The sequence below is a fragment of the Leuciscus leuciscus genome (assembly GCF_965113295.1).
Source record: "Leuciscus leuciscus genome assembly, chromosome: 1".
Lineage (NCBI taxonomy): Eukaryota > Metazoa > Chordata > Actinopteri > Cypriniformes > Leuciscidae > Leuciscus > Leuciscus leuciscus.
In genome coordinates, this window is record NC_138725.1 from 22908751 (window position 1) to 22927336 (window position 18586).

General features: G+C 38.2%; 1 protein-coding gene across 1 annotated transcript; it reads right to left on the minus strand.

Annotated features, from left to right (window-relative positions):
- Positions 1 to 2924: 2924 nt before the first annotated feature.
- On the minus strand, positions 2925 to 17907 carry LOC309514115 (GTPase IMAP family member 8-like; the record flags this gene model as incomplete). Its single annotated transcript, XM_082190249.1, has 5 exons — positions 17175 to 17907; positions 15724 to 16272; positions 5943 to 5972; positions 5310 to 5677; positions 2925 to 3464 (listed from the first exon to the last, which is right to left on the minus strand). Exons 1-5 carry the CDS (start codon positions 17821 to 17823, stop codon positions 2925 to 2927), a joined length of 2136 nt encoding a protein of 711 aa, XP_082046375.1. The 5' UTR covers positions 17824 to 17907.
- Between the last annotated feature and the right edge of the window lie 679 nt (positions 17908 to 18586).

The window sequence follows — 18586 nt, forward strand, 5'->3', positions numbered from 1 at the left end:
CGGCATCAGTTCATACGGCTGTTAACACTTTCTATGACAAGCGGATGCGATGAGACCAGGTTTCCGGTTTCGTCATGCGACGTTCGACATATACCCTATAATGCCATGTTTTTATTTATTTTTATTTTTATTTCTATCAGGGAAGGACCTGTCTGAATGACACTGCTGTGCCTACCATTTTCTCGTTCTCCGCAGAAGAACAGCCAGAAGGAGACTGGGTAAGTGCTTACGAGGAGGTAAGTCTTGCTTGTGTTGAAAATAGCAGTGGCATAGTGGAAGTTGTAAGTAGCGATGAAGGGGTAGACAGTTGTTTTGCTGCCGATCAGAGCAATGTCATGATGGAAGATACATCTGAACAGGATTTTGCTGTTCAGGATGTCGTTCAGGATGCCATTGCTCTGACAGCAAATGTGTGTGGCAGTGACAGGCAGGCAACAGACCACTCTTACTCCTCTCTCGGTGATCACCAGTACGTGTCTCCTAGAACGCTAAAAAGAAAGGCCTCTGCTGCACAACAACACCTAGGTGCAGCTCGTAAGAAACTGAGGCTGAAAGCCCAGCAGACAAGGAGACTGAAGGCAAGAGTTTCTTCTTTGAAGAGTACACTAACTGTGCTTCAGAAGAAACTTCTTATTTCAACAGACTGTGCCTCCCTCCTTGGCAGTCTTGAAGATGTTCCTAGAGAGATCTTTGGAAGATTACAGATGAAGAAAAAGTCAGTGTTTTCTGAAAGCATGAAGCAATTTGCCACAACACTGCACTTTTACTCTGCCAAGGCTTATGATTACGTCAGGGAGAAGTTGCACTTAGCTTTGCCGCATCCTCAAACCATCAGGAACTGGTACAGTAGCATCTCTGCAGATCCTGGATTCACTGTTGCTTCATTCACAGCTCTAAGAAGCCATGTTGTTGAGCAGAAGAAAGCAGGGAAAGACACAGTTTGCGCGTTGATGATGGATGAAATGTACATTCATAAGCAAACTGAGTTTGGGGGTGACCAAGTGCACGGCTATGTTGACATCGGTGCCGGGGAGATGGAGAATGTTGTGGCAACACAAGCATTGGTCCTCATGGTAGTTGCTATCAACGAGTCTTGGAAGATCCCTGTTGCTTACTTTCTCATCAACAGCATGACCGGTGCAGAGAGAGCAAACATCATCCGAGAGAGTCTCATTAGACTTCATGCGATCGGAGTTAGGGTGGTTTCACTGACCAGCGATGGACCCTCTCAAAACTTTACGATGATCAAGGAGCTTGGTGCCAGTCTTGACATCATGGACATGAGACCCTACTTTTTCCATCCAGAGGATAGCACACAAAAAATCCATGTGCTCTTGGATCCATGTCACATGCTCAAGCTTCTTCGGAATGTCTACTCCACAGCAGAGGTACTAGTAAGAGAAGATGGTCAGCAGATCAAATGGCAGTACATTGAGGAGCTTCACAAGCTTCAAGAGAAGGAGGGCTTGCGTCTTGGGAACAAGCTCAGAATGGCGCATATTGAGTGGCGGAATCAGAAGATGAAGGTCAATCTTGCAGCCCAGCTCTTCAGCAGCAGTGTGGCTGATGCCCTTGAGTATTGTGAGCAGGAGCTGAAGTATCCCCAGTTCATCGGATGTGCAGCCACGGTTCACTTCCTGCGCACAATTGATGCAGCCTTTGATGTCCTAAACAGCCGCAATCCACTCGGCAAAGGATTCAAAGCACCAATTAAGCCTGCAACGAAACATCGAGCCAAGGGTATGTTAGAAGAAGCAGAATCACTTCTCCGTGGGCTTCAAGTGCAACAAAAAGGAACCCTTGTACATTTACATCGTACACAGAAAAAAACACCAGTCTATGGTTTCATTGCTTGTTGTAGAAGTGTGATGGGTGTATATGAAGACCTGGTTGAGCAGCCAGCTGCCCCATGCAGATACCTCCTGACATACAAACTCAGTCAGGACCACTTGGAGCTGTTCTTCTCAGCGATCAGATCGCGTGGTGGTCACAACAACAACCCCAATGTAAGACAGTTTCGTGGAGCATACAAGCGACTCCTTGTCAGGCATCAGGTGAAGAAGGGCACAGGCAACTGTCTCCTCCGTGACAACACCACCATCCTTGACTCAACACCTGCAGCCATGAATATCGCACGCAGAGTGGATGTGGAGCCTGTAGAAGTTCTTGTGCCAGAGGATGACACTCTCTCTCACCTTCCTGATTTTGACAGTCTGTCTGAGTACAAGGAAGCTGCAATTGCATACATTGCAGGCTTCATTGTGAAGAAGATGAAGCAGAAGGTCACTTGCATGCCATGCTCACAAGCATTAAACTCAGATGACGTGGTACATGGATTCATCACTCTAAAGAACAGAGGTGGCCTACAGAAACCATCGCCAGGCATTATCGCAATTTGTCAAGCGACAGAAAAACGCTTCCAGCAGCTTCTCAATGCCAATGAAGGAAAGCCTCCACGGGGAAAAGGGACAACGGCAACTATAGTCACCCAGGTTCTGTCTGCTTGTTCCAGAAAGAATCTTTTCCCACAGCTACACAGCCACATGTTTGACATGTCTGTTGAAGCCAACCATGTACATGTTCTAGTGAAGATGGCTTCTTCATGGTATTGTAAAGTTAGATTAAACCATATCGCGAGGCGGGAGACAGAAAAAATAAAAAAAGGCAAGGTAGTTCGCAGAAAGCTCACAAAATTAATCCATTTCTGTGGAGATTAAACTAGTTGTTGTAAATATGGTTAGTATATGTTTGTGTATATATGTACATATATGTATGTGTGTGTGTGTGTGTGTGTGTGTGTGTGTGTGTGTGTGTGTGTGTGTATGTACATATGTGTATATATTTGTGTTTGTGAATAACTATTTTCATGTAGTTAATGTTCTTGTGTAGATATTTATGTGTGTGTGTGCGTGTTTGTAAAACATTTACTGACTGTGAGCTGTAGCTGAATACGCCTGTTCTGTCGTGCTGCCATCGAATTTAGCTTTGCTTAGAGCCCGCATAAACGGGGCATGAGCAATAGCTGAATACGCCTGTTCTGTCGTGCTGCCATCGAATTTAGCTTTGCTTAGAGCCCGCATAAACGGGGCATGAGCAATAGCTGAATACGCCTGTTCTGTCGTGCTGCCATCGAATTTAGCTTTGCTTAGAGCCCGCATAAACGGGGCATGAGCAATAGCTGAATACGTCTGTTCTGTCGTGCTGCCATCGAATTTAGCTTTGCTTAGAGCCCGCATAAACGGGGCATGAGCTGTAGCTGAATACGCCTGTTCTGTCGTGCTGCCATCGAATTTAGCTTTGCTTAGAGCCCGCATAAACGGGGCATGAGCAATAGCTGAATACGCCTGTTCTGTCGTGCTGCCATCGAATTTAGCTTTGCTTAGAGCCCGCATAAACGGGGCATGAGCAATAGCTGAATACGTCTGTTCTGTCGTGCTGCCATCGAATTTAGCTTTGCTTAGAGCCTGCATAAACGGGGCATGAGCTGTAGCTGAATACGCCTGTTCTGTCGTGTCCCCATTCAGTTAGGTGGTCTGTGAGTGTGTTAAAAAAAATTCATATGTATCAGTTCTTTAATATGTGGCCATTTTATGTGTGTATGTAATATAAATGTGTGTATATATTTTAAGTGTAATATAAATGTCATTTTCATGTTGTCTGCATCTTGGTTTGTTAAGTACGTTTTGTCCAGTGTACCGGTACTCATTCTTGGCTTGCACTTGTTCACTTTGTATAAGCCATAAGTTCAAAAAGGAAACGTTACTGAAAAACAAAAAAAATACCCAAAAACAGTTGTTGTTCATTTCACTTAATTTTGTTTGCAAGTTAATAGTAAAAATTGCATATTGGTTCTTTAATATGTGGCCGTTTTAATATAATATAATGTAAATGTGTGTATATATTCTAAGTGTAATATAAATGTGTGTGTATATTCTAACTGTAATATAAATGTCATTTTCATGTTGTCTGCGTCTTGGTTTGTTAAGTAAGTCTTGTCCCGTGTACTCACTCTTGGCCTACACCTTGACGTGGTGAGTGAGCTTTCTACTAAGCTAGGTCATAACATTTGCATTGTATTTACCAGTATTTCTGTTTTCAGATCAGCCTAAGGTGCAGAACAATTTGATGAAATCCTAACAGATGGCCACAGCAAAAGCCATGTTGACCAGTGGAAACTTCTAATTTCAAAGACTTTTCATCAGATCAGTGCCATTCAGACACTCAGCAATGTTATGTAAAAAATAACTGGGACTGGGTAAACTCCATAAAGATGCCATTCCGCAATACTGACTATTTACTAGCTTACAACATTGTGTGTTATTTACCTGTAATGCTCAAGACATATAAATAAAAAATGCAAATTTACTTCTGCATCTAGGTCTTTAATTCAACCTACTGATTGTTTTTGCTCCTACTGCAATTTAATTGTAAATGTTTGACAGCATAGACAAAACTGGTTTGATACAAGTTTTATTGAGTTAAATGCAGATCACAGTTGATCAAAGTTCCAGTAAGTGATTTCATTTTCAAGTTCAGTGCCATCAACAGTAAGTTTGTAAATGAACAGACATTGGTTTGGTTTGGCATAAGTAAAGGGAAAGGTGTATATATATATCATATATAATGGACAACATGTATGACATACCCTGCAGTATTGCAATAACGTTCCAGGGGTTTGAGGAGACTGTTCAGTTCATTCGTGGTAGCCCTTGAGCAAGGCATTTAACCCCGAGTTGTTCTGGGGAGATAAATAAATTAATAAAAAGGTGAGGTGAGGTGGGGTGCGTTGGGGGGGCAGCTACATTCACCGTGGAATGGAGAGGAGGCCCCTGAGATGGAATGGCCAGGGTGGATGAGGGGCTTTTCTTGTGGAAGGGGGAGTGGTGGGCAAAAAAAAAAAAAAATCTAATTGATGAATGAGGTTTATTTTTTATTTTATTTTAAATAGGGAATGGGGCAAACAAAAAGGTAGAGGAAGAACAGTAATTATGTTAAACAGTGTTATGGTCAGCAATGCTATATGAATTTAAACTAGATAAAAGGTACACCACACCACATATAGTATTCAAAAGCCTGGCCATTTCAGCTGTAAAAGGCATGTATAAAAGATTAATCCAGAACCACCCCTACTGGATTAAGTCTTTCAGACATTCAGCGATGCTATTTAAAAAATATTCATTGCCCCTAGTAGACAGATGAACCTGGTCTCTAAGAAACAACGCAGGGTTGTCAAACACTATGTGTGGATGGTGTATGATTCCCCCCTTGAGACCCAACACAAAGCTGGCCATCACACTGTTTACCCATACCCGGGACCGGTTGATCTTCTTTGGGTCTGTGGATCCCCATCGACGACGCTGGGTGATTGCAGATATGATGATGGTCATCTGTGGGTGCCGCCGATGGAGATCACACAGGTCCTGCTTCATCTCTGCGGCGAGATCCACGCTCTTCGTCTTCCCCAGATCGTTCCCGCCGCAGTGGATGAGCAGGACCTCCAGGACTGTTCTTCCTCGCAGGGACTGGGCAAAAAAGGGGAGGACGCCACGCCACCTCAGTCCACCCCAGCCAAACCACTTCACCTGGGCATCTAGTCCCAGGTTAGAGCCCAGGGACCTCCTTGCCGCCTCCTCTCCACGGCGAACATAGCTGTCCCCCATGATCCACACAGTGGGAACTGCCAAAATAGAAAGGTAAACATTTCATTACAGTCATACCTGTGTAACCTACAATGTAATGCAATACAACACAATAATGCCAACTAACACTTGTAATCACCAGTAGTCGCAATTTTGATTTTAACAGTAACAATACATATTGTGCAAACCATTACTCTAAAATGTTATTTAGTTTTACTCATTGCATAATCCATAACAAAACATCACTTGTATATATATATATACCGGTATATATATAACGTTATATATATATAATATACGTACCTCTTATGTTAACGGCGTCCATAACGAAAACTGCAGAAAAACAAAATGCATATTATAACAATTGGAAATGGTGACCAAGTATATCAAGATACTGCCTGCCACTGACCACTCGAGCAAAATAGCTAGCCATTGACAACAATCTGTTTAATGTGATGTGTGTAAGCTTCATGTGAAGTTATGATATGAACGAACGTTTTACCTTTAATGTGACAACCATAGACGGTATAAATTGACAACGAATTAAGTATTGCCACAGAGCTATTCACAAAAAAAAAAGGTTTATTGACGATAACTAGCCTATGCTTCGTTGCCCTTAAGGTTATACAGTGCTACGTTAACAGGACGCTAACTTATCTGAGGCGATTTAATGCTAACTGTTGCAGTGCACTAGGCTACGTGAAATAGCACATTTAAAAATACTACTGTTATTGTGTCACGAAATTTAGTTTTAAGAGTTTTTCAGTCGAGAATGTAGTTGTTTTAATCTCAAATATGTTGTTTGTTTATACAGATAGCGCCTATTTAAAATTTTGATCTGACGTTTGCGGAGTTGTGAGACCCAGCGATCACCGTGCGCTCAGCGCTATGTAGCCCGCCTGGAACAGCCTTATCTCGGATAGTGCATCGGATGATTGCCGCTGGTTCATGTCTCTAGTCTAGTGGAGTGGTTAAACATGGGATATAATTCGTCTTGTGTAGGCTATATCTAACGGACGATCTTTAACGTTAACCATAACATTAACGTTAACAGTTAGCTGCTAACGTTAGATTATTTTACCTAGAAGTTGCAAACACATCTCCGTTCATTCGTTGTAGCACTAACTTGTTAACTGTTCACATGAGTTTACCCAGATAGTACCTTGCAGGATACATAACTATAAGGTGTCTGAACACGTCTTTAAGAGACATACATGAACTTCACGTTACAACTTACCAGCAAATTCAGATGGGTTGTCTATGGTTGTACTCAAAAAATAGGTTGTACTCTTCAGCTTCTGCCAGTCGATCTTTACAGATAGCTGAGGTTGCTTGGCTGAAGAGGCGGGTCCAACGGCCGGCTCAGTCTCACACAAAGACCGCCCTTTTACCCATATATGGATTGGCCAGAAGGTGGGCGGGGTTAGGATTTCCTAAGAATTTCCAAGATGGCGCCGCCCATACCCCCCATAAACGGCTTCAAAACAGTTCTTCAGAAAGTCTATGGGTGATGTCACAGACGCTTTGTCCATATTTTTTACAGTCTATGGTTTAAACACAATAACTTCTTTGCTCAAAGTATTTTCAAAATTTTTGATATTGCTGTTGGATCTCAAACTGTAGAATCTCAGAGCTACAACCACCAATACTAAAACAAGACATCAAGCATATAGTCAAAGATTTAGACTCTCACATTAGTGAATCAGGACACTACATGATAATGTTTTTATCATCAAAACATATTGTGAGCAGGTCATGTTCTCTCTTGCAGTAACAAATGTGCTTTATAACCACAGAGTTGTAGCAACCAGAGAAAAACTAATATTAAAAAATGAAAAGTGTCAAGAGCCCAACTAAAGCAAACACTGACCACCATAATGGTAACTTGAAAAGAAAAATTCCATAAAATATTACCGTCTAAACTTCTGTTGAATCTCAAGAACTTTTGTCGATGTATGACAGAAATAAAGTCAAACTGGTAATAATAAGTGCAACAATTTTTAATGACTCGAAGTCAGTTGTAGTTCTTGTGTTTCTCTTTTTTCTGTTATTGTTTTTTCTCTTTCCTTCAGTGAGTCTGCTTGTTAACATCAGGTGTCACCACTAATGACCAATCATCACTTAATTAATCACTTAATTATCTCATTAACTTCAACACTGCTTCAGTGTTAACTTAATTATCTCATTAACTTCAACACTGCTTCAGTGTTAATTTTTAACACCCTGTAGTGTGGACACATATAAACACTGAGGAGTGTTAATTTAACACTGGGGATTTTGCTGTGTAGCAATGCAGATTAATACTAGGCGATTTCCTAGGCAGATATTGACTTGGGACTATATTATGGGGAAGCACAGGCGAAGCACAGCTACTTAGGCGAAGCACTGCTACTTGGGCGCAGAGATATCACGCAACACATGAAATTCCACGACCTCCGTCAACATACCGGCGTGAATAGTAGCTTCCTGGCTATTTTCCCTACAGTACATGAATGGCGATGAACATGGCTGATTTTGTGAGAGACGAAGAGGGTGACTTCTCAGATGGTCAAGAGCCAGAAGAACCATACCTATATGAACAAGAGTTTACAGAAAATGAGTTGCGAGCTTTGGAAACAGAACGACAGGAATCTATTGATGTCTGTGTTTTGTAAGGACCATCCATTGGCCCAACGACGGAATCCAACGGCCTGGCGAAGGTTTAAAGCATGTATGTCTTTTCAGCGCTCCAGTGAAGTTCACTTAATTTATTGGAACTTAGTTTTAGTATTACTTTAGCTCTACGCTTAATCTGACTCCAATTTCAAATGATAATCAAATTTAGATCGTATTTCTGATTAGAAAATAATCATACGCATTGATTATGGATTAATTTAGATCTTTGATTATTCTGAGTAATCCCATACTTTCAGTTATTAATTCATTATGGACCCGAATGCCGCTTAGAGATCACGTCGGCCAATTCGTGTTTCTCACGGACACAAACTTGTTAATTCTGATTTTAGTCAGAGGATGTAGGGTTTGCTAATACCTCTCCAGCCGGCCGCCTACTGCTTGCTCGAACTAGAGAGTGTAGTTTAATTTAGCCATTTCCATACAACTTGCTAAATCAGTGATAGACAGAAATCAACAGGTCTCCTGGATAACGTGCCTAATGCTCCGTTCATTCATGTGCCTGTAGTTTGACCTACCTTAACTAAGTTTGCGGTAGCACCAGCCTCCTTAAATATATTAAAATAATGATTTCAGAATACTTCAGAATAAATCAAGGTGTAACATTTATTTGTCAGGTAAAAATTTATTATGCCAATTACAGAAGTAAATTATTAAAAGCCAATTCAAAAATACATGACATCATTTACTCAAAGATGATTCTACAAGTAAGTAATGTTTTCCTGACAAAGACACACAGTAATACTTGCATGCATTACTGTGGGGGATTCTCCTGGTAAAAGATTCCCAAAGATTGCTCTGTCCCCTCACCTTAAATACCAGACCAGAACAACAGGGGTTAAACAAATGTTGTTTAGAGTTGTTTGGGCCAATCCATGTACCCGAGGGGGGTAGCACCTGGTTTCTTGGGATATCGTAAAGAGATATCAGCCAGAGAGATACAGGATTATCCTAAGTTCTCAATCTTTCTCATTAAACCAATGACTGCAATGAAATTAAGACCATTTTACCAATCGCACTGCGACACTTATAATGATACCAAACATGAAAAGGAAAAACAACATATTCACAAGATACACCATATGTGTTATATAGACATTCTTAATGAACTTTCAGTGCCTTGAGGAGGGAGAGGGGGGATGAGTTGAAGTCAAACAAGGGGACAAGGAGATAAGTTTGGGCAGGACAAGGTTCTGTGCTCTGTCTTTGCTATCTGCTGTCCAGGGTGCATTTTATGGCTTTATTGCAGGGTGCGTTTTGTTTTAGCAGGAAAATCAGTTCTTACAGTTTCTAAATAAATTAATTTGAAAGTGTTTTGATCAGAACAATGTTTATGAAATATTTTGGATTATAAGTAAAGTATTGATAATCATATGCTGTTAAAATCACAAAGCTGCTAGTAACAAGTTAAACCAAACTATCTCAATAAGTTTCATTTTTCAGATCACAGCATGATTATGTCAAAACATAACCAACACTATCAGATCACACTTTACTTTGTTCATTTAACTGTTATAAATCAATAACAGCAGACACACAACAGTAAAATTTTAAGTAAACATATAAGGGTCAAGAGCCCAACTAAAGCAAACACTTATCACCATAACTGGGGCTATACTCTCAAGGGGTATACATATTTGTACCCTTGTGACAAATCTTTTATTTTCTTTATTTCAAGGCTACTTATTTCAAGGCTACTCAAATATAGTGATAAGTTAAAATCTACCTTAAATAATTAAGGTATCATTAAAACCTTTAAACAACAACTTTTACAAAAAAGAATTGGCTTAGCAGAGGCTGTCTCTTGATATTGTACACAGCAAAAACTCCAGTGTATGGCTCCATACTCAAGAGTGTTAACCCTTTAGGCGCCAAGGTTTTTTTGAAAGAAATGCTGGATTTTGACATCAAAATTTCTAAAACTTGTGGCTTGAAAGGGCTTAAAGATAGAGATCTACTGTAAATTAGAAAAATGTTGGGGATGACTGAAAGTTTATGTGGGGTGTAAATATACTCATCTAATTTGCATATTATGACGCCATCAGGGGGCGGCCCTCTTGAATTTCATAATATTCAGGAAATAGTAGATATTGAACTGATGTTTGAACTTATTTGCATGTTTTATTTTTTATTATCCTCATTCCAAATGATGAGAAAAGAGGAAACCAACAATAACAGGAGAAAGTACTAATTACTATACTATATAGTAGTAAAACGCATATGAACAGTAGCCTACTTTTTGATCAGTTCATCAGTAATATTCAGGAAATAGTAGATATTGAATTGATGTTGGAATTTATTTACATGCTTTTTTTTGTGTCTTTTTATCCTCATTCCAAATGATCGGAAAAGAGGAAACCAACAATAAAATAGGAGAAAGTACTAAATTATTACTATATTACAATACTTTAGTAGTAAAACACATGTGAACAGTAGCCTACTTTTTGATCAGTTCATCAGTAATATTCAGGAAATAGTAGATATTGAATTGATGTTGGAATTTGCTGCCTTTACCTCTAGCAACAGCTCTCCTATGTACACTAAGACCCCTGCCACCCCTGCCACCCCTGTCCCCGTCCCCGTTGGGCACATGGTCAAAATTATCTGTTTGTGCTTCGTGAACACTCGCGCCTTGCGCGGCGGCACCATTGCACGGCAGATGTACCGGGAGAAGCGCGGGCGACACCATTGCGCGGCACAGATGTACCGGGAGAAGCGCGGGCGACACCATTGCGCGGCACAGATGTACCGGGAGAAGCGCGATCATTAGAGGGCCGATCGTCATTTCCAAAAGGCAAATATTCCCCTTCAGAGTCAGAATCGGCGAATAACATTTGCAACACATCCTCACGGTACAAGTTTTTATTAGCCATTTGATGATTTTCTCTCACATATCTCACAATTTACTCAGACGCTCTGAACTGAACTGCTTCCGCATCAATGACACGATCGCTCACTTGCTCTGCTGTGTGCTTATGATGTCATTTTGGTCTGGAATCGAAGTATTACATGTCTGCCATCTAGTGGTAGGGAATACAAATGAGATATTACACCATATAAGGATTTACAGCCTGTTTTTTTAAGTATGACGTCTTGTCGCAATTTTGCGACTGGCGCTTAGAGGGTTAAAGTGCTAAAATATGAGTGTTAAATTAACACTCGAGTGTTAAAGTTAATGATATAATTAAGTGATTAATTGAGTGATGGTTGAGCATTATTGAAGACAGCTGATGTTAACAAGCAGAATCACTGAAGGAGAAAATAAAATTTTTGAAGACACCGTTATGGTGATTAGTGTTTGCTTTAGTTGGGCTCTTGACCCTTAACCCTTTAGAACCTGAAGTTAAAATAGGTGTTTTTCACATAATTAGATTTTTTGACTGTAAAATTTTAAAACAATGTGTTATCTTCATGTGCAAGGTGTCATCTTTTTCAGAAAAAGATAAGCTTTCAACAAATTACAGTTATTGACACTTATTGTGTGTGGTGAGTTTATAAATAGAATTTAAATAGACAAAAAAAAAAAAAACGAGAGTAAATTTGCTGATTTTTATGAACGAAAGAAACTAACACTTTAAAGTTGAAAAATGAACTATAATACATATATACAAGTCTTTTTTGTGACATTGGGTTGCACAGTTTTCATATAGGACACTTTTTTTCATACACGCACACATACAAATGCACGCATTCATAGGCACGCACACATACACATGCACGCACTACATGCTTAGATACGTGAAAGAGTAGCGGCCATCCGCCTCCCAAATTTCATTAAAAATCATCCCTGCTGTCTACCACTTATTTCGCCATGTATTTGTTCGTTTCCTTTATTATTTTATGCAATCCAAAACACTCTAACCTGCCGCGCGTCGTATCTCTCTGTTCAAATCCTTCCATCCCACGCTGCTGTCATTTGTAGACGGAAAGCATGACATTACCGTAATAAGCCGTATATTGGCGAAAAGCGCATGATGTCTACTTTCAGGAACTATTTGAATTATTTTGATAGTGCAAACGGTTGAAGAGTTACAGTGACATGAATACAGCTTGGTTGGCTGTGTCGTCGACGACTCATCCGGTTTTAAAGGGTTAAACTGTTAACATTAGATTTTGTTTGGCTGTTGTATCTCAGTTATAACTCTCAGATGAACAAAGAGAAAAGTTGATCAGGTGGTGATAAAAAAAAGCTCAATCTTTTAAGGTTAAACATTAGTCTGGGGAGTCTGTTCTGTATTTTCTACTCCACAAGATCAACGGCCATAGTTCAAATGACTCTGTACGCAATTGGATAATCCTTCAACCAATCAGACCAACGATCCGGGTGAAGTACTTTGCAGAGCTATGCGAAAACTCTTTATTAACACCCACTCGAGCAATTTGTTTACTAAAAAGAAGCCATTGAGCATCGCCGAGAGGTTAAAAGGAATTGAACAGAGCCGTAACGGCTCTGGAATTGGATTGGATTAAACCCACCAATAGCGCGCCAGGTGGATAAGCCAGTTTGTGATTGGTTCCCGCAAATTTGTAAGGAAGCAGCAGAGATAGATGTACAGGTTTTCAGCCTGAGCTGCAGAGCAAAACCAAATCGCTGGAAGATCAGGCTGGGTTTACCCAGTCTAAGTAATCTCCTTTTCTTAATTGAATAATTTGTTTGTCGCCATTGTTGAAAATCATGCACTGATTCTTGATGTCTGTTTGTGCCTAAAATAAATTTAGTTTTTTTAACAGAGCAAGTTTTAAGAAATCCTTTGGATTATTTCAAAAATTCTGGATCTTATGCTGAGGAATCACTGTGATGCTATTAAGCTCTAAATGTGTTCAGTGATTTAGGTCTAAAAATGATTATGTTAAAACACAACCAACACCATCAGATCATATTTTCTCTTTGATCAGCTGGCTATTATAACTCAGTTACAGCAGCCAAACATAAAGTTAAAGTAAAAAATGTAAGGGTCAAAAGCCCAACTAAAGCAAACACTGATCACAATAATGGTGACTTAAAATGTTTGATTTTTCTCCTTCAGTGATTCTGCATGTCTAATTATCAGGTGTCTTTAAAAATGCTCAATCATCACTCAATTAATCGCTTAATTATCTCATTAACCTCAACACTGCTTCAGTGTTAATGTAACACGTGGAGTCAAATAAACCCCAGGAGAGTTAATTTAACACAAGTTGTTGCTGATCCCTGTGATACACTGTAAAAAAGAATACATTGATTTTATTGATATCTAATTAATAAAAATGAGGCAACAGATTACAAGCAATATTATTAATTAAATTTAACAAATTAGATTTGAGTAATAATTAATCAAATGAATTCCTTTAAAGTTAACCATTTAAAATGAGTAAAATTTACAAAATATATTTTATTGCCAACATTGAAGACACCTGATGTTAACAAGCAGAATCACTGAAGGAGAAAACCATAATTAAAGTCACCATTGTGGAGATCAGTGTGTGTTTTAGTTGGGCTCTTGACCTTAAATTATTAACTTTAAGTATTGTTTGGCTGCTGTACATGAGTTATAACAGCCAGATGAACAAATAGAAAAGGTGATGTAATGGCGTTGGTTGTGTTTTAACATAATCTTTATTTCACAATCATTTGACCTGAATCACTGAACTCATAGAGTCCAATTTATGAGTTAGGTGAACTATATTAATTATAGCAGCACTGGCCTTGTACGGCATAATATTTTTTAACTTTTACAATGCAAGGCAAATAATTTCTAAAAAGTTTCTCTTACATAAAAAGGAGACACACAGACATCAATAATCAGCCTGTGAATCTCAACAATGGTGACATTTATAAATCATGTTGCAGTGCATTCTGGGTTCCACCAATCAAAACTCATTCATGGCTCCCATCATGCATTGCTGCATGAATAAATAATGAGCTTATGATCAGAGGTGATCTGTTCGTCACCATTGCTGAGATTCATACGCAAAATCTTGATGTGTGTGTGTGTGTGTGTGTGTCTAAAAAAAAAAAAACCATATATTTATTTATTTTTTATTATTGATTTGATCATTTTGATTTCATTGAAAAGGCTAAAAATATGATACTGCTGTAATTAATAAAGTTATCTTAACTATTGGACTCTATATGAGGTTCAGTGATTCAGGTCTAATGATTGTGAAATAATGATTATGTTAAATCACAACTAACACCATCAGATCATCTTTTCTATTTGTTCATCTGGCTGTTATAACTCATGTACAGCAGCCAAACAAAACTTAAAGTTAATAATTTAAGGTCAAGAGCCCAACTAAAACACACACTGATCTCCACAATGGTGACTTTAATTATGGTTTTCTCCTTCAGTGATTCTGCTTGTTAACACCAGGTGTCTTCAATGTTGGCAATAAAAGATATTTTGTAAATTTTACTCATTTTAAATGGTTAACTTTTAAGGAATTCATTTGATTAATTATTACTCAATTCTAATTTGTTACATTTAATTAATAATATTGCTTGTAATCTGTTGCCTCATTTTTATTAATTAGATATTAATAAAATCAATGTATTCTTTTTTACAGTGTAGGAGATAAATGTCTGATGCTTTTGTTGGCTTAATTAAAAAAAAATAAAGTTGTTATATCCCACTATATGAATCTACCAAAAACACACCACCACAGACAGGATGCCCAACATAAGGATAGAAAATGAATTGAGAGATATAGACTGTGTTTTTATAAAGTACGTTTGTTATGGCAAGAGAAAAAAGATCAGGTTTTTTCAGATGATGATACAATTATCAAGTACTGATCTGAAGGTTTTGAGTATATGGATGATGTGCATCTGTTAATTTATTGCTATTAGTTATTACAGTCTTGTGAAACTGCTTGTTACTCATGTTATCCAGTAATACAGAAGGATTTCTTTAAATAAAAAATAAATAAATAAATAAAAAAACATCAGAAAGCTTGATAACAGTCAAACACAGACTTCAAGAATCAGCGAATGAATCTCAACAACGGTGACAATTAACAAAATATTCATATAATCTGAATATCATAAAAATGGAGTCACAACAAAAACAACAGCTAAAATAAAAGCAAATAGTCAGAATAGTAGGAATATTCAGCTGCATAATTAATTCATGCCGCAATGCATGCTGGGAGTCATGGATGAGTTCTGTACTATGGTAGCACCCAGCATGCATTGCAGCATGTCACCATTTTTGAGATTCATGTGCAGATTCTTGATGTCTGTGTGAGTCTGGTTGGGGGTCAAGATGCTAAATAAAGGTATTAATAATTGCAATTCTGCTGATTTCAAATAAAACATCAACACCAAAACATGTTCATTCTCAATAAGAGCTTATGTAGTTGTCTGGCAGAAAAAAGCCAATCTTGTTATAAACAACTGAAAACCAATGTGAATGTTAAGTTTGAAAAAGACAAGTGGCAGACTCATTATCCAGACAGAAGAATCGGTTTCCACAACTCTCTACAAGGTCTTTAATATCTGGATTACCATTTTGTAGATACTCTTCAATTGTTTTCTTTCCTTTCTTTAACTGATTTTTGTGAGTGAAGACGATCATGGAATATTTTGGCATCTGTTGTCCGAACACTTCTTTAAGTTTCTTTATTGTATTTTTGTCCTCCTCAGTGAATCGACCCACTTTAATGACAATAATAAAAGCATGTGGCCCAGGAGAGGATAATGTTATGCATTTTACTAATTCAGGAATAACCTGCTCTTGACTGAGTTTAGTATCATAAAGTCCAGGTGTGTCGATCACTGAGATCTCTTTACTAAACCTCACTGTAGTTTCTGCCTGACACTGTTTCGTCTGTGACTTTGAACTGGCTGTAGATTTGAACACGTTTCTGCCGATGATGGTGTTTCCAGTGGCACTTTTCCCAGCTCCAGTTTTTCCCAGCAGAACCAGTCTGATCTGGTCTTTCCTCTCAGGAATCTCATCAATCTTCTCTGGACATCTATCTGAAAATAAAACAGAAAAATCGAATGAAACTAAGGCAGAAAGATCAAATCCCTGATCTACGGAAACCCTGAACCACAGAGTAAAAAAAAAAAAAAAAAAAAAAAGAAAGAAATCTAAAATTACGAGATTAAAGTCGAAACATTATGAGAATAAAGTCTTAATTTTTTGTGAATAAAGTCAAAATATGGTGAATATGTTGCTATACCAACATGCCATTACCATTTGTCTTGGGACATTACAAAATAGGCTATAGCACTGCACCGGACTTTACAGGCAAAAACAATTTTCAGACTGGATGGAGGTAGCCAGCTTTATATATAGATGAGCATTAAAGTTTGGACCAGGATTGTGGTGCTCGTCTATAGGCAACGCCATCTGGGTCGAGAACACTTAACCGTAATGGTACTGTCTCCCTCTTCACCGTAAATCCTTTCTGGATAGATTTGAAATGCATTGCTTTTTATATCAGTTTGTGGATTTTGTGACAGTGTTAACAAAGCACATAATTTGTTACAAAAGAAATCATATTCAATAAAGATCAGATAATATAGTGTTAGAGTGCATTGAGAACATTGCACAGTATACTGTGCTCATAAGTTACCTGGTGTTAAATTTAACACAGCTCAGTTTTTATATTGGAACCACCAGCAGTGTGTTAAAAGTAACACTGAAGCAGTGTTAGAGTTAATTCGATACTTAAGTGATTAATACAGTAATGATTGTTTGATAATTTAAGTAATTTGGTGACTACGAGTAGAATCACTGAAGAAAAGAGAAACACAAGAACTACAACTGACTTCAACCACAGCTTTAGATGAAATCAACTGAAAAGACATTGGTTGTGTTAGATTTAAATTTAAAGCATTTACAGATGCTCCAAATTATTACAATAAAAACTTACAATTACAACTGACAGTAGTCTCCTTGTGTTCACTCCTCTTCATTTGCTCCTTGATAAATATCCCATCGTTCTTCATCACCATTCCTTCAATCTTCTGCAATAGTTCTGGGACCTGATTACCAAGTTTTCTCTTGTTATTAAAAGAGTGAAACTTTCCTCCACATTCAGTCACCAGTCGCTGGAGATCCTCATGATCTTGATTTTTTAGATGTTCCTCAATGCTCTCATCCAGATCCTCTAGTTCATCTCCATGTGTGAACAGAATCATTATGTACTTGTGAACTTCAGGACCAAATAAAGCTTTATTATAATCCAGGATCTCTTCCTCATTTTCCACAGGTTTATCTAGAGGAACGGTGATCAGAACTGCACTAAGACCTGCTGAACATCGCGAGACCAGCTGATCCTTCATTTTCTCCAGCTTCTCTTTATTCAGATCTGGATCCAGTAGATCTGGAGAATCAATCACACACACCTGCTTCTCTCCTATCTGTGTTTTACCCTCACACACTTCAGACTCATGATTTTTAACTTTAAACTTTTTTTTCCCCAGTATAGAGTTTCCAGATGAGCTTTTCCCAGAACCCTTCCTGCCCATTAGAAGAATCCGGATCACTGGAACATCTGAACTGGAGCTGATCGCTGACATCTCTGAAAGATACAATAAATATGTGGAATAAGATATAGGTCAAGGTAATTCTTCTCATGACAGGTGTCCAAGATATGAACAGAACAAGATGTACACAGCAAAATCCCTGTGTTAAATTAACTCTGCTCAGAATACATTTGGTCCCTCTCTAAAGAGAGTTAAAATAACTCTGAATCTGTGTTAAAGTTAATGAGATACTTAAATAATTAATTAAGTGATGATTGAGCATTAGTGATGAACACCTGCTGTAAACTATTAGAATCGCTGAATGAAAGAGAAACAGAACTACAATTGACTTCCAGACACAGCCACAGAAATTGAATCTCTGAAGATCTCAGCAGAGGAGGATTAAACAACTGCACAAACATCATTACCATCTTAAGTTATTAATAACCAGATTGCCTTTATTTCTGTCATTTGTCTACAGAAGTTATTATTGAGAATGAACAGAGGTTTAGATGTTGACAATTTATTGAAAATGTTTGGTCACCATTATGGTGATTAGTGTCTCATTTAGTTGGGCAGTTTGACTTTTAGCTTCGACTTTAAGTAAAAGTTTTTTTTTTAAACAGTTTTTCCAAAACACATAATTTGGTTCAAAGAAAGCCAGAAACAGAAATAATCAGGTGATATAGTTTTCCACAAGATAAAGTACAATAATTCACTACTCTCATCAGTGACCAAAAGTGGTTATTTGTTGTTAATAGATTATATTCATTAACAATAAACTATTGCAACATATAACACATTCAGAATTTAGACT